This window comes from Lithobates pipiens, unplaced genomic scaffold, assembly GCF_037356315.1.
Source record: "Lithobates pipiens isolate NorthernLeopardFrog02 unplaced genomic scaffold, aLitPip1_a1.2 Scaffold_22, whole genome shotgun sequence".
Lineage (NCBI taxonomy): Eukaryota > Metazoa > Chordata > Amphibia > Anura > Ranidae > Lithobates > Lithobates pipiens.
Window position 1 is genome coordinate 296871422 of NW_027507784.1, and position 25693 is coordinate 296897114.

At 45.3% G+C, this 25693-nt stretch overlaps 1 protein-coding gene across 1 annotated transcript in view; it reads right to left on the reverse strand.

Moving 5' to 3' along the window:
• Positions 1 to 22229: 22229 nt before the first annotated feature.
• The window catches only part of LOC143924747 (lysosomal dipeptide transporter MFSD1-like), a 47141-nt gene continuing 43677 nt past the window's right edge, over positions 22230 to 25693 (reverse strand). Inside the window, exon 13 of the mRNA XM_077449181.1 lies at positions 22230 to 25398. Coding sequence (XP_077305307.1) covers positions 25348 to 25398 — 51 coding nt within the window. The 3' untranslated portion in view covers positions 22230 to 25347. The remainder of the gene's footprint in view (positions 25399 to 25693) is intronic.

Consider the following 25693-nt stretch of genomic DNA (forward strand, 5'->3'; position numbering starts at 1 on the left):
GAGCAGTGCGGAGAGACGGTGGATGACGGAGGCATGTAAACTGACCACGGTGTCAGTGCTTAGCAGCCATAATAAACTGGTCAGTTTACGGGGAGTGGGTGGAGGGCAGAAACTAGCAGGATTAGTCATATTCTTTTTATTTTTATTTTTTTACAGCTTCCAGAGGGGCAGGTTAGACAGCACAAGCAATGTGTTGCTTAATATGCTGTAAGGGAACAGGATCTCCTATATATAGAATTTTTTTTTTTTTTTGGGTAACAACCACTTTAAGAAGATCTATCATTTTTATTTTATAGTTCTGTCCTCCATAGCATAAGGAATGCAAAAAAGGCTGACATTTCCCCTCTTGGAAAATGCTCAGATCAAGATTAGCTACAACTTTGAATCGGTCATCTCCTCATCTCTGTAGCTGTTGTCGAATCGGCCATTGCAGGAGGGGAGGGGGGGCAGGTTGGACCTCATAATTGGGATTAGAAAGCACTTATAAATATGGGACAAAGAGCTGTAAAATTATAATGTATCTTCTTTAACTTAGATCTGTAAAGAAGATCTATCATGATTTTTCTTTTACAGTTCTGTCCCCTATGGCAAGAAGAAAGCCGAGGCTTGCATCTCTCCAAGAAAGTGCTCAGATCCGAGACAAGCTGCAGCTTTGAATCAGCCCTCTCCTTTATAACTGTTGTCGGATCGGCCGTGGCAGGAGTGGAGGGGGCAGGTCAGACCTCATAACTAGGGTTAGAAAGCACTAAAGCCCCATGCACACTATCAGATTTTCTGCTGATTTTTGTCTTCAGATTTACCAAAACCATGTAGTACAAGGGCCTGCCTGATTTCATACAAATAGAAACGCCTAAGGTTTGATCTCATATTATATGGTTTTGGTAAATCTGAAGGAAAAAAAATCAGCATAAAATCTGATAGTGTGTATGGGGCTTGGTAATGATGGCACACAATTAGAATGATGGATCTTTAAGGCATCCAATCACAAGTCATCTTTTGCTGCTGTGACTTTGAAAACTGGATTCTGATAGGTTGCAGCACTGCACCATCATTGCCATTTTCTGAACTACTGTAAAGTTTCAGAATCAAATTAAGGTGTATGTAAAAGACCTAATCTTTGGATCTGGATACATTAGGGAAAGGGTTGAACCACTGTCAGGTTTTTACTGCTGCCTGTGTCCTGCATTGTATACCCCAATCTATTCATCCTGGTGATCATTGTCTACAGTACAGAAATTTATGGTTAAATCCAATTTTTTTTTTTTTTTTTGAGCTGGCACAAAAGAGGGAAAATCTTCCAATAAGGACACTAGTGACAGCTATCAAAGTGGGACTACCTTCTAAAAAAAAAAAAGAAAAGAAAAATGAAAAGAGGGCACAATAACCTTGCGCATTACCCAAGTAGTGTTTATTGATATAAGAAAAGAAATATACTCACAAACAGGTCAATCATAAAAGCATTTCAAAGTTCACAATGAACACAAAGCAACCAGGTCAATGGGACTGTGTCCAGCACACCGGAGGATCTTCCAGATGGCTGACGTGTTTTGAGGGAAGAGCCCTAAGAGAAGAGGGGCTCTTCCCTCAAAACGTGTCAGCCATCAGGAAGGTCCTCTGGCATGCTGGACAGGGTCCTGGTGATCAGGTCACTTGTGTCCATTGTGGATTTTGAAATGCTTTTATGATTGACCTGTTTGTGAGTGTATTTCTTTTCTTCTTATATCGATAAACACTACTTGGTTGATGAGCAAGGTTGGTGCACACTCTTTTCGTTTTTTGCTACAGTGCCTCCATTTGGTGTACCTTGACCCTTGGAGGGCAGCAAGATCCAGGGCTGTCGCATCACTTTTGAGTGCACGAGAATTTGTTAAAGTGGGAATTCCCCCTCCCTTTGGAGACACAACCTTTTACTTTCTGCTGGATCTCTGGGACATGAAGAAAAAGGACATCTCCCAGACAAGACACAGACAAATTTATAATCCTGACAAGGGTGTGTAACAATTCCTTGCTCTATCCAAAACTTAAATAAAAAAAATGTCAAGATGGGAAACAAAGCTATAGAAATGATAATGGACATTCCAGATCATGTCATTCAGAGTCAACTTCCAAGCACAGCATTAAGGTCATTATGCTCTGATTGTGTGGTTGAAAACCACATGGTCCTAAAATATCTACGGTACATTCAGGTTGGGTTGGAGCCACAGTGCAGACATGACAACACAGCCCTGTATCGGAAAGCTGCATAATGGGGATTACAGGGCACTTACAATCAGTATTCCCACAATTTCAGATAGCAACAGAGAGCTGTCATATGCGGCTCTGACAATACAAGACACTGTCTGCTGGTTGCATCCTGGGTATTTGTCTTATATGAATTTGCTAGTGAATTAAAGAAAACAGTGTTATGCCCAGTACACACGGTCGGATTTTCTGACGGAAAATGTTTGATGGGAGCCATTTGTCGGAAATTCTGACTGTGTGTAGGCTCCATTGGATAGTTTCCATTGCAATTTCCGTCACACAAAATTTGAGATCTGGTTCTCAAATTTTCCAACAACAAATGCGCTGTCGGAAATTCCAAACGTGTGTGCTCAATTCCGACAAAGTTTCACGCATGCTCGGAATCGAGCAGAAGAGCAGCACTGGCTATTAAACTTTGTTTTTCTCGGCTCGTAGTACGTCTTGTATGTCACCACGTTCTTGACATTCGGAATTTCCGACCAATTTTGTGTGACCGTGTGTACGCAAGACAAGTTTGAGCCAACATCCGTTGGAAAAAAAAAAAAAAAACATGGATTTTGTTGTCGGAATGTCCAATCGTGTTTACAAGGCATTAGCCTTCAACAAGGAGAAGAGCTCACAATCTAGAGCTATATACAGCAGAGTATTTACCTGGTATCTGCCACAAATGGAAAGACCCCATTATAGTAGAACATAATGGTAAGGACTAGCAGCCAGTATCTTAGTGGTAATCGCTGAATGTCCTGCTACAGCCACTTACTACAGCAAAATCAACATGCCATACTGAAAATCTTCAGCTTAGTTCCTACTTTAGCAGTCTCCTCTGGATAAAAATGAGTATGAGTGCCCCGATGCACCTTTCTGCTGCTTGTGTTGCAATGATGCCTGATATTTTTCATGTAATACTAATGTTCGCTAGCTGGATGTGTGCTGGCACAAGACAGCGGACTTAAGCCCCATACATGCTAGAAGATTTTCTGCTGATTTTTGTCTTCTGATTTACCAAAACCATGTAATGCATGGGCCTGCCTGATTGCATACAAATTGAAACTCCTAAGGTTTGACCTTATATTATATGGTTTTGGTAAATCTGAAGACAAAAATCAGAAGAAAATCTGATAGTGTGTATGGGGCTTAAGAGTAGAAATCTGGGCCTAAACATAGGTGGTGCGAAGATTTGTGGGGAATCCACATAAACACCTGGATTTTATGCTACTTACAACTTTCTTGGACTCTTCTTGGATGGTTCCTTTAAGACCCAACTGTTTCATGCCCACTTTATCTAATACACTAACAATGACAGCGGAACAGAAACCCAGGCCACGTAGAATGGTTCCTGGAAACAAACGTAGCTAAATAAGCACTGCAAGAAATCTCCCATGAGTTGTCATTAAGAGGCTATATCACAAAGCAAAACGTCTGTGCCAAAACTATGAAAGCAGCTGCTTTTTGACACACGGATAGCAAGCTAAGTTCAGAGCAGTGTGGACAAAGGGACATCAGCTGGTTCAAGAGACACCGATTTGACAAGACTGAGGGAGGGGGCAAAATTGGACACGTCATCTTCAAGCCTCTGGGTGAGAAAGAAGTTGAGAAAGCAGAGAAAAAGAAGTAGAACATTGATGGACATGGGATTCATTGTAGCATGAAAAAAAGTAATTTTCTTTCCAAGTAGTGCAAAAGTTTTATGTACAGTTGCAATATTTTTAACTGGTTTGTTTATTAGCGTGGATTTTAATACATCAACACAACACACCTCCAAGACGACCACTGCCTTGCTAAAGAAGCTGAGGGTAAAGGTGATGGACAGGCCAAGCAGGTCTCCAGACCTAAACCCTATTGAGCATCTGTGGGGCATCCTCAAAATGGAAGGTGGAGGAGCGCAAGGTCTCTAACATCCACCAGCTGTGGCAAGACTTGAAAATTGCTGTTCACAGACGCTCTCCATCCAATCTGACAGTGCTTGAGCTATTTTTCAAAAATGTCACTCTCTAGATGTGCAAAGCTTGTACAGACATCCCCAAAAAGTTTGCGGTTGTAACATGACAAAATGTGGAAAATGTCAAGGGGTATGAATACTTTCTCAAGGCACTGTATACTGTATGTAAATCTTTGTCCGTTCTTTTTGCAAGGCAACGCAACAATTCTTGATTATTTGGCCCAAACAAAATGTCTCTTTCTCTATGCATAAACAGGCAATCTTTGTTTATAGGAAAGAAATTAAGATACATGCTGTATAGTAAACATATCAGCTTACTGGTAATTGAAGTTTGTACTGTAATGTTGAGAAATGACATTGGATGCTATTTATAAGGTGCCACATATCTTTGATGTTACATGACAGTTAGAGGTTGTGTAGAATCCCTTAGAATGTATATTTTATTTTAATTTTCCAAACACAACGTAGCCCAGTAAGAAGTTTGACTTTGTGTTTACTGCATACCAAAAAAATGTAATAATTACCTCACTTTAAAATAATGTGTGCTGCAGCACTTAACACTGTAAGTGCCAATGTTGTGACAAAATGACCAACCTGGCAGAATGTACAACCCATGTCACATCCTGTGACATGGAGTCAGCTGGAGCTCCAGCCCACGCACTGCACAGGCGCAACGCGTTATACACCCCTTCACTGGCTGACGTCAGTGCACCAAGGAATTTTTTCTGACAAAATGCTTGACCGACTACTGCGTATGCGCACAGCGGAAATCAGCTAAGACTTACGAAATTTATGTTCTTAAGGCCATCTTGCTACACCTTACACTCAATGTGAACACACCTATGGTAAGCAGTCAGGGCAGTGGGCATCTTGCTACACACCAAAGCCTGTTTTTAATTGGCAAACAAATTTCAGCAATCGAGTGAGCTTATCTACATAAATATATATTTATGTAGATAAGCTCATTAGATTGCTGAAATTAGTTTTCTAATTCAAAATAGCATTTGGTGTAGCAACACCAATGACTAAGTTATTAGCTATGACTAAGCATCTATCCATGATGTGAAATGCTTGTTTTCCCTGTCTTCTATGCACAAGATTTGACTGTTTTTGGTTTTTAATTGTTTAAATAAAGATGCCTTTAGCGGTGTGTGGCCATCCAGGACTTTTTCCCTTCTTGCAAATTTGAGCAGAGCCAACACCTGCAGGATCGTAATAGGGTGGGTGTCTATAACAGGTCTAGAGCTTTTGAGCTGCAATTTTTCTTTCATATTAGTGTAGCAACATGTCCACTGCCCCACCTGCTTACTATAGGAGTGATGAAGTTGAGTGTAAGGTGGAGCAAGATGGCCGTGCAAATGCGCAGTAGTCGGTCAAGCATTTTGTGAGGCAAATTCATCCGTGCACCGACATCAGCCACTGAAGGGATGTATGATGCATTGCGCCTGCGCAGTGCGTGCGGTCTGGAGCTCTAGCTGATTCCACATCACAGGATGGGACATGGGTTGTTCATCCTGCCAGGCTGCTCATTTTGTCAGAACACCGAAACACTTATAATTGTCATAGTCCTCTTACAAAGTCCCATAAAATACTGCATTCCAGTGAATTCCACCTAATGCAACTTCCTGTGATGGTGAGGCAACAATGCTGCTGAATTCAAAGCAGGAAAAACTGCCCATAGTAACCAGCTTCTTCCAATTGGTTTTCTCAACTACCCAGGAAAATGAGAGGTAACCAGTAGAGTCAATGAAGGCATGCCTTCACTGAAATAGCAGAGCCTGTGTGTAAGAGGGTTATAAAAGTAATTGCTCCCTATAGCAATCAGTGAGCTTTCAGCTTTCCCGACGGCTCCATGGTAGCACAGCTGGGTATAGGCTCCACTCCCCCCCATGTCTCCAGGACTTAACTCATATAAATTTGAGCCCATCTACAGCCTTGGCATTCTTCTTTTTTCCTCCTATGTGCAGGACCTTGATGTGCTCCTCTACCTGGCTGTTCTAAAGGGCCAGCCGTCCTTCCATCCATGCGTGTGGATTAGACTGGACGCAAATCCCTGGTGTCTCGGCTAAATGAGCCATAATCCAAGGAGCCCCGCTGCTGGTCCTCGGGGTGGCTTTTATCAGGGCTAACAGCCTTGTCTGGGGTCCACTGGGTCCATGTAAAGTGGGCAGTGGTGTTGGCAGAGTCTCCCCTATGCAGGCACACCCACACTGTGCCGGTGTTTACGGTCAGATGAAGGAGGATAGGTGAGCTAAGTTTGAAAAATGCTTTGTATCCAAATGAATGCTGCATTGCTGGGTATTGTTGTGCCTTGCTCCTTGCAGTCACTATGCATAGCCTGAGCTCCTCCACAGGGAGTACTCTGCATAACAGGTGCACATAGTAACACTTTGTTCACATATGGCAATAACAGCCCATTTTCCGAATTTCTGGATGGACATGACAGTATGTATCCCACTGGCTCAAGCAGCCAGGGATAAGGATGACACCTAATAGGATGTCACATTCAATAAACACATTGTCAATGCACTCTAAAGGAGAGGTTTCTGCTCACCCATTTGAAAGGGTTATCTGCTCTGGCAATGAGAAGCTGCCAAAGCATACCAGGTGAAACATCCCATTTTCCGAATGGACATGACTGCATAATTCTGCTTTGTTCAAGCAACCAAGAATAAGGATGACGACACATAACAGGTTGTCACATTCATTAAGCCTGAGGTCAATACACTCTAAAGGGGTGTTTCCACTCACCCTGTGACAGGGTCATATATGGTGCCAATGAGTAGTCTCAGAACCTCCTCAGGCAAATTAACCCTTGTCAGCTTCTTCCTAAGTAGAGGTGAATGTACATGTGATTCCTACTTTGTTCAGGCAGGCTGTGATTAAGATGATGGTGACCAAGTTTTCACAATTAAGCATATGGTCAAGACACGCTAAAGGAATTGTTGAATTCATTTTCTGCAAGGGCCATCTATTCTGGCAATATCCAGTCTTCTATTCAAGGCCTTCTCAAGCCAATCAATCCTCTTCAGTCTTTTCTGAACAGGTAGATGAGGAGGACCTTTGTCCAGATTGGTAAGGTTGGTGAAATGCCTTTAAATAGAAGTGAAGCTGGTTCTTATATGGGGGGGGCGTGTCCGGATGTGAACCTAGGAGGACGTGTAGTGCTGGAGCTCCCAGAATCCTATCCTGAATCCTTCGTCATCCTCCTGGCTAACGAACCCGGGAACGCTGCAATCTCCCCCTCTACACCCGAGGCATCCTACCGACCGGACGGGCTGCATATTGTGGAGCACCGGGGTTCTTTTGAGGCCTAGTTGGCTTGTTGGGTCCGGCCGCCATCTTTGAGGCCTGTGAAGCCTCCGGACCGGCCGCGGCGGAGTACAGCGCCATCGGAACTGCTGCACGGGCGGGCTGCGGGCGCGAGGCATCGGTGGGGGACGCATTGGAGCCGAGTCTAGCAGCCACCACCGCCAACACCGCCACCGCGCCGGGAGGACGCCGATGCGGCAGGCCGCGCGGCGGCGGGATCTGTCGTCCTCTGGGGGATTGTCAGGCCTACGGAGGCTCTCATCCTCGCTCTGAAGGGAGGTGAGTCCTGGACTTTCAGGGGCATTTGGCGACCGCCTAGGAGCGGTGGATGGGAGAGTGTGGTGGGGCTGGGCAGCAGCCTTGGTGACATTCCCTGTTGGCTTCCCCTCTAAGTATATGGATGGACACTCTTAAAGGGCAACACACCAGAGCACTCCTTACATTGCCAGACTGTTTCCGCACTTGTCCTTTTGCTAACCTTCCTGAAGTTTATTGCCCTTGGGAGGCCCCAGAACCGTGACTTTAGTTATCTCTGCAGCCCACCCTGTTATCCTGTTGCTGAGAACCTTTAAAGGGGTACACCTCACTGTCTGCATACCACTGTACACAAGGCCAGCTTGCTTGTTCTGTTCCTCATGCCCTCCAAAGGCAAGTCTGCGGCGAAGAAGGCTACATTACCACCTGTGCAGGACCCTAGTGACTTTCTGAATCAGTTTAAGGCCCTAATGGCGGACATGGAGCAGGTGGCACCGAAGGAGGCTACACCGTCCGCACTGACCGCACCTCCAGCAAATGATACCACTGTCATCCTTGCAGCAATTGAGCAAAGCAGAACCTCATTGTTGGTCCGCATAGATCATCTGGCGGAGGAATGCAATCTCATAAGAGCAGACTTTGATAAATTTAGGGGCAGACTTTCTGAAACCGAATCCCGAATCTCGGCGGCAGAGGACACTACTAGCCGCCATGATGAAGCCATTCATGCGTTGCAGCGTACTGTTCAGACTCTGGTGGCTAAATCCGATGACGCAGAAAATTGCTTACGAAGAAACAATGTCAGGGTCCTGGGCCTCCCTGAGGGGGCGGAGGGGGATCGACCGGCTGAATTTGCGGAGGGCTTCTTTAAGACACTTCTTCACCTGACGGAGGTCCCCCCGACGTATGTGGTGGAGAGGGCGCACAGGGTCCCAACTAGTCGGGGTCCGCCCGGGGCCCCACCTAGGCCTTTCCTGGTACGGTTCCTCAACTTTAGGGACCGGGACCGCATTCTACGTGAAGCTCGTAAACATCAGACCTTGCCCTTCGAGAACACTGTGGTACATCTATACCCTGATTTCTCAGCTGACTTGCAGAGACGACGCAAGACCTTTACAGACATCAGAAGAAGGCTTCGTGAACGTGAAATGAAATACTCCATGCTTTATCCCAGTCGGCTGCGGGTGCAGCACGGAAGTTCGGTGAAGTTCTTTGATTCTCCTGCTGAAGCAGATACCTGGCTACAGTCGCTCTGATATACAAGTCACGACATATCTGGTTACTACATGGCGGATTTACCTTCCGTTTCCTTCTCCTTTGCCCTATTCGGCCGCTATCAAGAGTTCCGGCTGGTTGGTACCCGGCAGGTTGAGTTCCCCTGTCAGGCTGAGATTTCGTTCCCATGTTGTTGCAGCCTGACCCTGCTGGCTGGGGGTGGGAGGACAGTTTTGGCAGTTGTCAGCCCCTTGCCATACCCACATCTATGCAGTCCCCTTGCTATGGGGTGGTGCCACCCTTCATTTCATCCTCAGCACTATTTTTAGTTACATCAGATGATGGGGACCAAGGAGGGGCACAGGCTGTCCGGATATCTATATCAAGGACTGACGGGTCGTAAGCGGGGTCGGGAGCTCCGGGCACATGAACAATGCGTCCATAATCAGTTGGACTTTTTTTTCTCTTTACACACTTTTTGGTTCAAAGTTTTCTTTTTGTCTTGTGGTCCTTTTTGACCCTCCACGGTCATGCCTTCTAGGACTTTTTTTTCACACAGTTTGGGGAAAAGCTGTGTGTACCTGTTTTTTTGGTTCACTACACGGCAGCAGGGTGTTTATGGGGTTCTAAGGGTAGGATGTTTAATAAGTGCAGCCCTCCAAGATAGCCTTTTTGTTTTCTATGTGAATATTTTTCTGTCTGGCCTAAGCGATCAACTGTATTTCTTATTAGTGTTGTGTGTATTTTACTTCCTGTCTAACAGATCACATGGGGGATGATGGCGGGATCAATGTTTAATGTAGTCTCCTGGAATGTCCGAGGTCTTAACGACAAATTCCGTAGAGCCTTGATGTTTCAATTCCTAAAACCAATCAGTCCCCATGTGGTGTTTCTGCAGGAGACGCATCTGGATGGGAGCAGGGTGCTGGCCTTGCGCAGGGCCTGGATTCAGAGAGCGTTACACGCTACATACTCTACCTACTCCAGGGGAGTATCAATTTTAATTAGTAAGGCGGTACCCTGCACCATACACAATGTGATCTCGGACCCGGGTGGTAGGTTCTTGGTGATTGTGGCTGATATTGGTACGTGCAAAATGGTTTTGGTGAACGTCTATATCCCGCCCCCTTCCAGATTCAGATCCTGTATGACCTATTGAGTAAACTGGCGTCCTACATGCATCTTCCTCTCCTCATAGCCGGGGATTTTAATGCAATCCTATCTACTGCTTTGGACTCCTCCAACGCATCTAGGGTGGCGTCGGCTGATCTTTGTGCCTGGGCGGCGGCAGCTTCCCTGACAGAGATTTGGCGTTGGAAAAATCCTACCACTAGAGGCTACTCCCACTTATCAAAAACTCATAAATCCTCATCGAGAATAGATCTAGCATTTGCTAATGCATCTATGCTACAATTAGTGGGGGGTGCAAAGTATTTAGCAGGTGGTATTTCAGACCATTCGCCCTTGTCAATCCACATTGGGTCCCACTCAGGTCCTAAGGGGAGGGGGTGGAGACTGAGCCCGGGTTGGTTGGAGGTAGAAGAGGTGTCCTCACAAGTTGCGCCACACCTTGTCATTTTTTGGGAAGATAACGAGGGGTCTGCCGACGCCACCATAGTTTGGGATGCATTTAAGGCCTGCATGCGGGGGCACTATATTTCAGCCATCAAACAGGCTCGTAGGTCTCACAATCAGATTGAACAGGAATTGCAGGATAAGGAGAGGGTGTGCGCCATGGAACATGCGAACAATCAGTCTGCTGTCACCTATGGTAAACTACTTGAGGCGAGGTGTGCTCTGGCACTCCATTACTCTGAACTAACACACACATCTAGGACCAAAATGGCTGAATCCATTTTTGAGCAGGGGGACAAGAACGGTAAATTGTTGGCCCTGCTGGTGGCTGAGCAAAGGGTACAGACTAATATCCCTTGTATCAAAAATGCTCAAGAAGACCTGCTGACGACCCCGACAGACATCCTAGACACGTTTGTGGAGTATTACAAAACCCTGTATGCCCCCATACCGCCTTATGACCTCACGGAGTTGGGAGGGTTGTTAGCATCGCTGCAGGTCCCTGTCTGAGACGGATAGGGACTTTTTGGAGGCTGACATAACTGCAGAGGAAATTGAAAGAGCCATTCGGTCTTTCCCTCCCCGTAAATCCCTGGGGCCTGACGGTTTCTGTATCGAGTGGTATAGGCAGCATTTGGAAGAATTGGTACCTAGACTTAAAAATTTGTATGACTACTGCTTGGAACACAGGTGTCTCCCAGACTCTTTGCTGGAGGCGCAGGCGATCCTTCTGCCAAAACCGGGCAAGGACCCTCTGTCCTGCTCTTCGTATAGGCCGATTGCATTGCTGAATCAAGATTTAAAAATCCTAACGAAGGTGCTGGCTACCAGACTCTCTCAGGTTATCACGACTTTGGTGGATATAGATCAGACAGGGTTCATCCCACAGAAATCTACTGACACTAATTTACGCAGACTGTTTGCCCACCTACAGCTTGAACACGCTGAAAAGGGATCTAGAGTGGTAGTCTCCCTGGATATGGCCAAGGCCTTCGATTCAGTAGACTGGCAATACATGTTGACAGTTCTGCGGAGAATGGGCTTTGGGGAGATTTATGTGACTTGGATATCTCTGCTTTATAGTTTTCCACAGGCGAGTATCAGAATAGGCACTTCAGTCTCCCCCCAATTTAGAGTCCGCAGGGGCACGCGTCAGGGGTGCCCATTGTCTCCCTCTTTGTTTGCATTAGCAATAGAACCACTGGCTATAGCCCTGAGGCAATCGCCTGAGGTAGGAGCACTGGAGGTGGGGGGTATTAGGGAGTGTATAGCATTATATGCGGATGACATGCTTCTCTTCTTGAGGGACGCAGGGCCGTCTTTGGAGGCAGTGTTCGGGGGTGCTCGACAAATTTGCTGAGTTCTCCGGGCTCCGGGTCAATTGGGAGAAATCCAATGTGATGGCTATTGACGGGGAGGCTCGAGCGCTGGCCACCACTAGGGTTCCCATTGCATGGGTGGATGAAATTAAGTATCTAGGAGTGAGAGTATCACCAAGAGTGGGCCAGTATATGTCTCTAAATCTCTTCCCCTTGCTGGCCAGGGTCAAGGTACAGTTGGAAGCTTGGAAGCATCTGCCGTTGTCCTTAATTGGGAGGGTTAACTTGCTCAAAATGAAGGTTCTACCAGTATTTCTTTACTTTTTACGTAATTCACCTATTTGGATTCCATGCTCATTTTTTCGGAGGGTTAATAGTCTCTTTAGCTCCTTTTTATGGCCCACTGCGCACCCCAGAATAAGTCTCCGGGTCTTACAGGAGCCATGGGGGCAAGGTGGCTTGGCGTTGCCGGATCTTTTTAAATATTATCTAGCTGGGCAAATGGTAGTCGCCGGACGCTGGCTAACACGGGATGACGGGGATTCGGCTAATGTTCTGGAGGCGGCCCTTATGGGCTCGTACGAGAGCTTGTCCTATTTGGTGTATAGAGGTCAAGGAGCTTCGCTGGCTCTGACGGCCTCAATGCGGGCGACGATGCGGGCTTGGGACAAAGCGCGGGTCTTACTGAAACAACCGGAGGGGAGTTGGTCTCCTGACACTCCTCTCTGGTTTAATCCTAGATTGCCACATTTCGGGGAAATACCTGACCCGGTGATATGGGCCAGAGTAGGCATCAAACAACTGAAGCATGTGGTAGGAGAGAGGAAGCTTCTAACGTTTGATCAGCTTAAAGCTAAACATGATCTTCCAAATTGGTATTTCTTTCGCTACCTACAGTTGCGGCATGCTTTTCTCTCACAGTTTGGTCCTGGGGCTCTGGAGATGGGAGTGTCGTCTCTGGAGAGTGTGCTGTGGACGGAGGACTTGGAAAAGCCTCTTTCCGTTGTGTACAAAATGTTGTTCCCTGACAGGCCGAAGCCCATCCAAAAATGCAGGGATGTTTGGAGTGCCTTGGTGCCGGACTTTGAGGGGGAAGACTGGGATGACATGTGGGATTACCCGTTCCAGACGCTGGTATCAGCTAGAGACAGACTTATCCAGTTTAAAATCCTGTATAGAGTATATTACACCCCAGCCAGATTAGCCAGAATTTATGGTACGGGTGCGGGGGGGTGCTGGCGTTGTACACCCGACCGAGCTGACTTTGATCATGTGTTTTGGCAGTGTCCGCAGATTGAGGAGTTCTGGAGGGGAGTGACGCAAGTTATACAATCAGTACTTTCGGTGCCGATCCCAGTCACAGTTGCGGCATGTTTGCTCGGACTGGTGGGGGAGTTGGCACCTCGAAAGGCGCAGAGGACTCTGATTTCTCTGACGTTATTTTATGCACGTAAAGCTATCCTTTTGTGTTGGAAGAAACCTGATCCTCCTACAGTGTCTTATTGGAAAGGTTTAATTAATAATGCTCTGCCGTTCTACAAAGCCACATATCTCAGTAGAGGATGTCCCAATAAATTTGAGAGAGTGTGGCGGTGTTGGCTTGATGCCACAGATACTGTGATCTAATCGCTAGGTGGGGGGAGAACTCCTCGAGAGTCGGGTGAAGGACGGGGCAGGGAGTCGCGAAACTTAGGTTGACTCCCGTCCCCGTCGCGGGTCTCGGGAAAATTATTAAATTATTAACGGTATAAGATATGTTTTTTATATGTGAGGTACTGTTGGTGAACATGGATTAGGCTCAGAAGTTGATCGGAGGGCTGCACAGGGGGGAGAGGGTGGGAAGGGTGGGGGGGGGGGAGGACTGGGGTTTCTGGGAACTTTTGTATGTTCTGTATGTGTTAAAAAACTGTTCAATAAAAATAAATTTTCAAAAAAAATAAAAATAGAAGTGAAGCTTTGGAAGTATTTGAAGTACCTCCAGAGGACAGCTTGACAGTTCCCTAATGTTGGATGGATCAAGTGCTTGTTCTACAAAATTGGAGTATGTTGTCACAGCAGAATGTCAAAGTTATGCCCTCCCTTTTGAACTGAAAGATGTGCAGGGGTTGGGATCATCCCACTGGTCAGTGTGTGTCCCTTGTGGGATTGGCCATATACATGACCTTACCATCAGAAAATGTTGTGGCTTTTAAGGACAAAAGCTATCACTTAATTTTTCTTGATTGTAGAAGGTCAAGCCTAAATTTAATAGTGGTCTGAAAGGCACTCCCCTTGTCACCGGTAGGTAGGGGCAACCTACTGAAAATGATATACTTACCAAAATTCTTGTATTACTTTAGACAGACTCTGGCCCCCATCCCTAGATCCTTCTTTCGTAACCTTGAGAGCTTGGTGATCTCCTTTATATGGGCAGGGAGGCCCCCACGGGTAGCGAAGGCCATACTCTACCTCCCATTGTCGAAGGGTGGTCTGGCACTCCCCAACTTCATGGTTTATTACTGGGCGGCTGTCTTGGTCACGGTGAGGTGGTGGTTCTCGCAACCACGTCAAAACCCAGCGATTAACCTGGAGGCTGCCCTTCTAGGATCCTATGCAGCGTTGTCCAATCTCCCATACAGGGGGGAAAAGGGCAACCCTGCTGTGACGGAACCTATGAAAACCACAATCTGGGTGTGGAGATCCTCCAGGGTGGCCCTCTTGAAGCAGGGGTGTGTCTCACCTCATACCTCTCTCTGGGCTAATCCCATGCTGCCCCATCTGCTCACGGTTCCGGACCCGGCGTGCTGGGCCAAAAAGGGTATCACCACGCTAAAACAGGTAATGCCACGGGGTGGTATAGCTACGTTCAAGGGAATTGCAACAGGCCCATAACCTACCAAGGAAATTCTTATTTAGATATTGTCAGCTCCAGCACGCCCTCCGAGCCCAATTCCCCTCCCGTCCCACGCTTGAATCAGACCCAATGGAACGTCTCTTAGCCTCGGGAGGGCTAGATAAACCTCTCTCCTCCCTTTATCTCCACTTAACTGTAGCTCACGATGTTAAGAATTGTAGGTCCAGGCTTAGATGGCAGGGAGATATTCCCTCCCTGGGAGAGGAAAAGTGGGAGGAGTGCCTGACTACCTTTATTCCCTCCATGATCGCGGCTAGGGACAGATTTATACAATTAAAATTTGTACACAGGGCCTATTACACGCCACAAAGATTAGCAAATATATACCCAGGCCGTAGCCCCAACTGTACTAGATGTGACTTAGAAGTAGGAACCTTTTTCCATATGGTCTGGTCGTGTCTGCAGCTGCACCAGTTCTGGAGTGCGGTTGCGGATACCTTGGGAGAGGTATATGGGATGCCGATACCATTAGACCCCTTGACACTCTTACTTAGCCATTTGGACGATATCGAGGGGGGACCGCTATGTTAAATTGTCCCTAACCTATACCCTATTTTATGCGAGACGAGAAATACTACTCAAATGGAAACGAAAAGACCCGCTATCTAGAGAATCCTGGCAAACGACAATAAATAATGTATTGCCGCTATACCGCATTACATACGAAAGCAGAAATTGTCCACAGAAATATGATAACATCTGGTCGAATTGGGTCAATGCATGCGGCTGACCCTCGACAGAGGGAACAGGCCTTATGCAGTGATCTACGCTGGGAACCCCCTCCCCTGGCCCTTTAGTGAGTCCGCAGTTGACCCCCTCTACACGAAATTTGGTCTTGCGTCCTGGTCAGCCTGGTCCGGAGGCGGAGTTCCCCCCCCCCCCCCCCCTGCCGGTCGCCTGGCTGTGGGTTAGAGACTAGCCCCTGTGGGTATGCTTTCTGGTTAGTAGTTCCCTCCCGTGTATGATCCTCCCACGCCCACGGGCTGAGATCGAACATGCCTTACTGAGACACGGATAGGGGATTCAACCGATCTCTATCCTGTGAGATGGGTTGCTGTAGCTTTATACCACTTTCTATGTACTAAGTGTCTATCAGTGTGTTCATGTTAGTACCTACTTGTACTTAGATCCTTTGTAAAACGAATACTATGCTTGTACTGTCTTAATTTGTTGTCACAATGGAAAAATAATAAAAACCTTTCTGTTAAAAAAATTTTTAATAGTGGTCAGTTTGGCTTCCAGCCTCCAGATGAATGTCTGCTGAGTTAAAGGAAACCGAAAAACTCAAGAGTCAGTTTTCATGCTCACTCTCACTCCAGAGAGCTTAGCTTCTGCATTTCTGGCTGGTAGTCCAGCAAAAACTGGGAAGCCAAGGAATAAACCAAGAAGTCAGTAAGGAGTTCCACATCAGGATACTTTCTGTTATTTTGGGATTTTGCCACCCATACATGCCTTATGGGCACTATGTGGCTCCTCTGTGGACATAGGTATGGTGATTGACACGTGGTCCATTAAGGCAAGCATTTTAGGCCATATTTGGAGATCTTTCATCCTTCACATTTCAGATTTAGCAATAGAAATTGCCTCACTCCAGCAGCTCAGTTTAACTCTCACTCCCATTCAAGTCGGGTTTCTGGACCAATGGCCTAAACTTATGGTTGAAGAAACAAAATCGTCTGCAATGTTCTGGGGTAAGCCTGTCATGGTAAAGTTAGACAGCACAACGACTGTGGCCTACATCTGGAAACAAGGCTCAGTCTCTCCCTTCTGAAGGAGGTTTCTGTAATTCTAGAATCTGCCCAAGTCAACCTTCTGCAGCTATCTGCAGCCTATGTGCCTGGTTACACTTATCATCCTTATAAGTGTCAAGGATTGACTCCCTCTGTATGTAAGATCAAATCTTCTCCAAAGTCCTATTCATCCAGCATCCGACAGGCTCAGGCTGATGGCCTGGGTCTAGAGAGGCAGAGGCTAATGGATTTGAATGCTCTGTGAAGATTATAAATACTCTTACAAAAACAAAGGACAGCGCTAACCGTGTCTATAGTAGAATATGGAATAAATTTCCAGTATTATTGCTGATCAAGATTTTATGGACTCTTCAGAAGTCTGTTCTGAAATGCCTGCAGGCATGGCTTGATTTAGGTCTATGCGTAAGTATGCTATAGGCACACATTTCGGCTATCTGTGCCTTCACTGGCATACAGTGGACATCCAACACCTATACTGTTTTTCAAGATGCAATTTGGTTGAAACCTCTAATTGTTTCTAAAATGGGATCACCCATTGCTGTTGGATGTTATTGCATCAGATGCCTTCAATCACTCTGTGGTACCTCTCACTGAAAACTTTACCAGTGGCAATAACATTAGCCAGAAGAGAGTCAGCATTGGTGGCCTTGGGGTTTAAAAGAACCCATACTCGCGTATTTCCCAGACAGGGTGGTGCTCATGCCAATGCTCAAATTTTGTGTCTGAACTTACCTTCAGAGTCCATATTACACAAGAGGATGTCCTCCTACGTTCCTTTTGGGGGAGTACTCAAGAAATTAGCCCATTGGATATGGACCAAGCTTTAAAATGTTTAATCAAGGCGGCTTCTGTCATCAGGAAGTCGGAGCATCTGTTTGTCATTCCAAGTGGAACACATAATAATTTTACGGCTTCCAGCAAGATTATTACCTCTTAGTTGGTAAAGTTCATCTCCTTGGATTACAAGCTGAAAGGGTTGGCCCTGCCAGGAGAATCACGGCACCCTTCACTAGAAGGGTCTCAACCTTGAGAGTAGCAGCAGGCCAAGTGTCTGAAACTTTCTGCAAGACAGCTACATGGGAACCAAAATATTCATATTCATGGCTTAATGACAGTTGAGTTTGGCAAGGCATCCTGGCTTCTGTTTTTTTAGTCAGAATTGAGGAGTGTTTAGCATTATCCCTCCCCTATTTTGGAGCCGCCAGGACAATGGAAAATTTAATTCAAATACTTACTGTACTTTTCCTTTCCTGACGAGCTCCATGGCAGCACAGATCCCACCCAGCTTGGTAGGACTAGTTACAGAACGTAGAGGCTGTAGGTGGGCTCAAATTTATACGCATTAAGTCCTGGAGGCATGGGGGGACGGAGCCTATACCCAGCTGTGCTACCATGGAGCTCATCAGGAAAGGAATATTACGGTAAGTATTCAAATTAAATTTTCCATTTTTTTTAGAGCGCTTGAAATACGAAGGCCAAGAAACATCTCTATAAATTGGATTTTCTAAATACTGCGGGACATTTTGGAAAGGGTATAATTTATTTGCTTTATAATCACCAAAGAAGGCTTGGCATTTATTATACAAACCTTAATGAGTAATAGTTATAGGAGCAGCAAACCTAAAATGACAGGTTACTATTATATAAATAACGTTCTGAATTAGGATTTACATAAATTTGTAAAAGCTCCCAAACTGATATGTAGTGTTTGGTATTACTGGCTGTACTGACCCTTCCTTTATCAAGAGCAGCCTATTGTCAGTCTTATTATTCTTAAGGCTCCATTCACACTTGTGTGACCTGTCATGCAACTTTGGACATCAAAGTTGCAGGACAAGTTGTTCCCCATGTTTTCCAATGATAACCATTCATATATGCACTACTTAAATTTGCAGCAACTTCAAAGTAGTTCATCCACTTTCATGCAACTTGAGGGCCGTAGACCTGTATGCAACAGTTGTCCATTATTACTGGTCAAAGCCAAAGTCGTATCCAAGTTGCATCAAAGACGGTTTATGATCCCTGTGACTGGCTCTCACAGTGGTCACATGATTGGAAAGCTCCCGATCGCTTATTGCATTAGCCGGTGGTAACGGTGTCGGAAGTGCGCAGGGCATGTGTGTCTGCAAATTGATATGCAAATATGCAATCTCTCTGTGCCAAGGCCCACCCACGAGAGGCCGCATATTTGCATACTGTCTGTGCCTAAGGCTTAAGCCAGGGGCAGGTAACCTGCAGCATGCAAAGCCTCTTTTGCCGGCACTCGACTCCCTCCCCATCAGCAGAGCAGCGCAGGGAAGTGTCAGTGAGACTAATGCATTCCAATTTCAGAGTTCCCCACACCGCACCTACACTGAGGGGTAGGCACTGTGCCCCCACACATTGTAAAAGATGGGAAACATTGTTTGCTTCTATAACTTTGCTGTAGCTGCGATTGTCGGCTTTTGTGATGGGGAAAGAGATTGTGTGCAGTTCTGCTGGCGGGGGGAGAACAGTCCCTGTTTGAAGGAGGTGGAGGACTATCTTGGTCACTGCTAAAGCCAATCAGAGTCCTGCAAGCCTCATCCACCATGTGGGAGGTAGAGGACTCGCTTGGTTGCCACTAGCAATCTCAGAAAGAAGAGATTTCACTATGATTGAGAAAACTCCAATAAGGTGACAGTTTGTGGAATTACTGTTGAGCTTCTGGGCACTTTGTTGAAATTATTCCTGAATCTTTGTGTCACTTACTACTGAACCCCTGCACTCTGTATCCCTTTAAGCCACAGCCAGTATTCAGCACAATTAAAAATCACACCCAACTTTTGCTGCGGCGCAGAGCATCGCACTTTTTACCTCAGCTATGGGGCCCAGCTTATGATCCTGCACACAGGCCCACTGCTTTCAGAAAATACTCCTGACCTGAGCTCAACATGGCACATCTATTTCATATGCTTGTATGTGACATCACATACAAGCATGTGGGCTGGATGCGAGAGGTGGATCAGCAAGATCAGTGTGCCAGGACAGGTAGATGTGTCTCCTCACTGCTTCCTTTCACCACTCTGCATATTACACATATCATAAAATGAGAAGAGGGTACAGCGGTGGAGAAAATGAGCAGGAGAGGTTCAGAGGTAGGACAGAAGAGCAGGAGGTAACAGCAGTGGAGCAGATGTACAGGGCGGTACAGAAGAGAAGGGGCTTCAGCAGTGGGACAGAAGAGCAGGGGGGTACAATGATAAGGCAGATGAGAAGGGGGTTCAGTGATGGGACAGAAGAGCAGGGGGTTAGAGCAGTGGGGCAGATGTGAAAGGAGGTGTATTGGTGGGACAGATTAGCAGGGTGGAGCAGAAGAGCAGGGGGTACGGCGGTGGAGCAGATGTGCAGGGAGATACAGTGGTGGGGCAGATGAGCAGGGGGTTACAGTGGCAGGGCAGAGGAGAAAGGAAGTACATTGGTGGGACAGATGAGCAGGGGGAACAGAGGTGCGACAGATGAGCAGATAAGTTCAGTGTTAGGACAGATGAGAAGATGGTTCAATGGTGAGACAGAAGAGCGTGGGGGTATGGCGGTAGAGCAGATGTGAAAGAGGGAACATTGGTGGGGCAGATGAGGGGGGTTGGGGGGTTTATAGTGGTGGGACAGATGTGCAGGGGGGTACAGTGATCTGAGGTGTAGAGTTGCAGGAGATGGGCTGATCTGAGGCGTGAGTGCAGGATGTTCATTTCTCACTACTACTCAAATAGTTTACAGCATTTACTTTATTAAAAAAAAAAAAAATCATTTTCACGATTGAGAGTGCGAAGTTAAAAAAAAATTTGTGATAAAATCGTCACTCTCAATTTCTTTGTAAATATTTTTCTGCACACTGTGCTCAAAAGGTTGCCTACCCCTGGCTTAAGCAATCAACTTGCCTTTCCTGCTGCTGATGATTATTTATGAAACAAGATTACTTTAAAAAGGACTCTCTCACGAACTGTACCTAAAACTCAAATGGAAGCCATGGTTCTCAGACTTCAAAGATAAATTATGGTTGAGTGATCTTATCGACGCTTGACATTTACAGAAGCTTGGTTTTAAAAAAATGGCTCCAGTTGCAATCAGAGTCCTGCCTCTTATTTTATAAGCCAATAATCTCTAAAAACATTTACATAGCTGTGAATGCTGGTAGTAGGGATGAGTTAAGGCATGCTCAGATCCGAGTCCAGATTCCAAACCCACCTCAGTGAGCCAGCCCAGAAGCTGTCACTATACTGGACCAATCAGAAGTAACCAAGGCATTCCTGATCTCACAACTGCACACATACACACCCCTTGCATACATACAGCTACGAGGGGAGGAATGCTCTGGCTGCAGATGATTGGGTGGATTTGGACTAGGATCTGAGCACACCTAAGCCCTGCTTCACACTGATGTGATGCGGGAAACACACAAAAATTGCCATTTCACAGCATCGCACAGAGCGTCCATGCGATCTGCAGCAGTTGACGATGTTAGATTAACGACAGATTGCAAAAGCCAGAATCACATCTAACAATCACAATTAATGCGATTTGGGTTCCAGCATCATTTTGGTGTGGATGTGATGTGATTTGAGCTATACAAAATATACGGCTCAATTCACACCGCACAGACATAGCATGTGATATGCATAGGTACATGTGTGAATCCAGGCTAAGATCATCCCTAGTTGGTAGCTTTTTTTTCCTTTTACTATAAGCCAATTGCAAGCTAGGTTTGCAGGATCATATCATGACACTATACCCTGCCCATATGTCTTCATTCAAATGATTCTCAATCATTAGGAGAGGCTATAGGTAGACAGAGTCACACTTTTTATCAGGCATACTACAGCAATGCAAATGTTCATTAACTCAACGTAGCCAATTAAATTGTATTTTGCAAATGCTATTAACCGTGAAAGTGCCTGAGTGGCACTGCGTGATGTTATAAAGCATTTCAGACCAGTACCTGTATAAAAAAAATGGATGTAATTCACCTCTATACCTGCAGTATTTGCAGTCCTGCAAACTTCACACAGCAGCCAGAAATCTGCATTCTCAGTTATCTGATCGTAAGGCGCCACCTACTGGTGCCATTGGACATACCTGTTTATCGAAGGCCTTAAGCCGCGTACACACGGGCGGACTGTATGGCCTACTTAGTCCGTCAGACAATCCGACGGACAGTCCGTCATACTTTCGAATGAACGGACTTGACCACACACGGATGCACAAACAGTCCGTCGAAAGCTTGCGCGATGACGTGTACAGCACGTACGACGGGACTAGAAATAGGAAGTCCAATACACAGCAATGCAACCTTCCGCCGTGTAAATCCTTTCTGAGCATGCGCCATTCTTAGTCCATCGAACTAGCCTACTCACGAGCGGATTGTCCGCTGAAACCAAAGTATGACGGACAATATTACGGAAATTCCGAAATACTTAGTCCGCCAGACTGCATGCTGAAAAAGTCCGCTGAAGCCCACACATGAGCGGACTGTCCGCTGAAATGTGTTTCGACGGACTAAGTTGGCCAGACAGTCCGCCCGTGTGTACGCGGCTTTAGTCTTGTTGGGCATGTATTATAGTCTGTTATTTTGCTGTATACTAAATGTACAGGTGATGCTGCTGTTGTGATATTATTTGCATTTATCAGCCTGATGCCATAATGCACCTCTTTATAAACAATGTATTTTGTTAATTTAATGCGTGTGAGAATTTTCTTAAGACTCCAAAACAAAACACATTTAAGCAACTTTTATTTTGTTTGAAAAAAAAATCCCCCTTTTCCAAGTTAAAAATCACGAAAAAAAAATATTTCCTCTTAGAGGGATATAGAACACTGAATCTAAAGAGGTGAAGGCACTGCCTACAGCAGAGTTCCCAGCCAGTGGTATTCGGACCCCAGAGGAGTAATTCTGTGTACTGTAGTTAATTCAACACAACGGTAAGTTTTGTAAACTAGTAAATCATACAAAACATATCAATTACAATAAGATAAAAACATAATGGATTATTTGGAAAATTAACACAGGATACTGGTTGTACATATTCAAATGTCAAAGTAAATCTATGATATCTATGCAGAGCATACAGATAGGTTTACTTTAAAATATATGTATTTACAAAACATTTTGTTTTGGATAGAGTAGGGGGATTAGAACCCATGCAAGGTCTTTATTTCTCAGAAAGTAGTAAAAGTGAGGTGCTGGGCACAAACTTTCAGATGATAAAAGGGATTCTTGCTTGAACCTGATCATTCGCATTTTGGCAACTCCCCACCGAAACAAGGAGGTGACCCCAGATAAATCAAACAAAGGAGAGCGCCAAACTGTCTTGGGAGTCCATTGGATTTAGTAATTAAACCAGCTACAGCAAAAAGAAATAAAAAAAAAGGTATCAAATGCATTTTGGATATTGAATATTCCAAGGCAGACCAATCTGTAGCAAGAGAAGAACTAGCAGTCAGTGGGCGATTGGTAAAATCAGAGGTTGTGGTGTGCTGATCCAGCAAGACCAGATACATGTGAAAAGGGAAAGAGACGGGAGAGCCCGAGATACTCCCAAACCTGATAACATCGCTCAAAACGGAATATGCTCGTTTTCAACCTGAACTGAGAAAGTGTCAATTTAAGCCAAGAAACACATTTTATTTGGTAAAAAAAAGAAACGATCGCATAGAACACGCACCTTCATTTTAGGAGGGCAGTTTCAGGGGAAAAAAAAAAGACATTTTAAATAAAGAACTTTGAAGCAAAATAAGGGTCAGTGCCCATCAATGCAGCCTCACAACTGCCCATCTGCAGCCTCGCCATTGCCATGATTGCAGCCCGATCAATGCCCATCTGCAGCCACACCTCAGATTACTGCTGCCACGGAGAGGCGGGACGAGCGCCATCCAATTACATACAGCGAGAATCTTCTGTTTACTCGGGGCCTCTTTAATACAAAGTTCTATGATGGACAGAACAGTGGTCCAATGACGTCCCAGAGGACACTGAGTGAACAGGAGATTCTCGCTGTATCCCTGGGGGAGACTACCAGCCCTGGCCTTGGGTCCTTCCCAGGAAAAAAAAACTGTTTCGCTGTGGAGAAACACAATCAAGAACTGAGGAGCAAAGGGAGAGGTGGGGGGGGGGGGGTTAAACTCTTTGTTGATTGTGTTTCCTGTCAGATGGGACCAGTCATCTCTCAGGGTGCCGTCCTGGAAGACAACTTGAGAAATGTATTCAGCATGAAATGGAGCTTAGTTATGTAGCATGAGGCTGTATATTCTGCAATATTTACATTTTTGGTAAACTCGTTCAATGAATCCAGTCTCTGCAAGCTGAGATAACATGCACTGCATTGATGCATTCACACAATTTCACAGTAACCATGAGATAAAACAAAGTTCAGGAATATTCCTTCATCCCATTGTTTTGCAAATCTATGTAAACTACAAACTGTATGATTGAATCGGTTCTGATATTGCTGTTTTACTAAACTGACAGCTTATTATTCCAAATAGGAAACCTTCATTTTGTTTGCAAATATTAAAGATTCTAACTACCAGCAAGAATAAGTCCTTCCATTTAAAGAACACCTATCATTTCAGATCCATCATGGCAGCGCCTGTTAGTAGGAATCCACTCACCTGCTCACGCCACGTTCCTCACCTTGTTGTGTCACTGCCGCATCACCAGCCGTCCCATTAAAGTGAATGGCACTGTCGGTGAGTCAACAGCGGGTCTGAAGGATAGAGATGACAGTTGCTCTTTCAAAATTATGATTTAAATGGAGTTGATTTAAATCAAGCATTTTTACTAACTATTTAAAATCGACTTGATTTAAATTAAATCCACCATGATACTGGAGCTGCAACCAAATAGGATTTGATCACCTGCCAGGTTTCCATTGCTACCAACATTATGGTGGATTTCCAGAAGAATTTATGAACAGTGGACACCAGAAAATGGACACAATCAAGCCAACTGACAGCAACGTCCTGGGTGTTACTGAGACAGGAAGTGAAATAGAATAGGGAAGAAAATTACAGGCCAGCTAACTCGCCCCACTCCTTTCAATCAAGGCGTACAGAATGTATATTCCACCCTGCTACTAATAATGGTCTCTAGCTAGCCCATCCAACCACAACACTAATTTAGCAAACGAGCCATTTGTACTGACTGCAAAATTTGTAATCAATAAGGATTCTAGGGGGCAATTTAAAAAGCAGCAGTAGAGCCATAAAAAAAAAAAAAAAAAAAAAAAAAATCTAACAAAAACACACACACCAAAAAAATAAAAATAAAACACTGCTTTCCAGGCTGTGGGGATCAATATACAACAGAAAGGAGTTGCGTCGGGTTTCCTCAACGGCAACATTTTTGCTGGCACCAACCTAACTACATCGGTGACAGTGGTGGCTTGTAAACAATTTTCGGCTGCTGTAGCAGCCCAGAGTCTGTTTACATTTTTACTCCTGGTCCCAGCTATGTAGTAGAAGTGTGCAGCCTTCCAGTCACTTCTACAGGGCACTGGCGCACAAGTGTCATTATGGTAAATACAGCTTGGCACATAAATGGGACTTGTGGCTACTGTTTCCTCAATGAATACACCTAACACTTATACAACCTGTATAGGGAAATTATAACTGATTTGCTGAGTAATACTATCACTGCCCTGCTTTATGTATTGTTGATTAAAAAGAAGCTATGGAGGCATTAAAGTGCACCGGTCATGTGATAAAAAATGCGGGCTGCCATTTCTGGTCCTCTTGTGCAAATTCCTTTATGTTGGGTTTGGTGAGACTCTAATTTAGTTAATGGAGTTGTAATCATCTTCATCATTCAGGAGAGATGATCTGTCAGAGTCATCTCTAGATTCGGGCTCCGTCTGAGGTCTTTGACGTCTTGTTCAGTGTGCCTCCCTGGTGACATACAGAAAGAAGAGATCAGCAAAAGATGTAATAATACATAGTTATACAGGTCACATGAGACTCTACAGCAGTACAGATAGCTTGCCTTACAGTTCCCGTTGCCAAGAAAACAATAAACCTCCCTCAATGAAAGGTGTGTGTCACCACAATTACAGCAGTACTGCCCCTGAGCCACACCTCCTCCAGTGCTTGATCAGGTTATCAAATGCAACTTTTTGTGATCATATCATACCAGTAATGTGTAGCTGTATAACGTATTGTAGCCAACAGTAGATTGCCACATAAA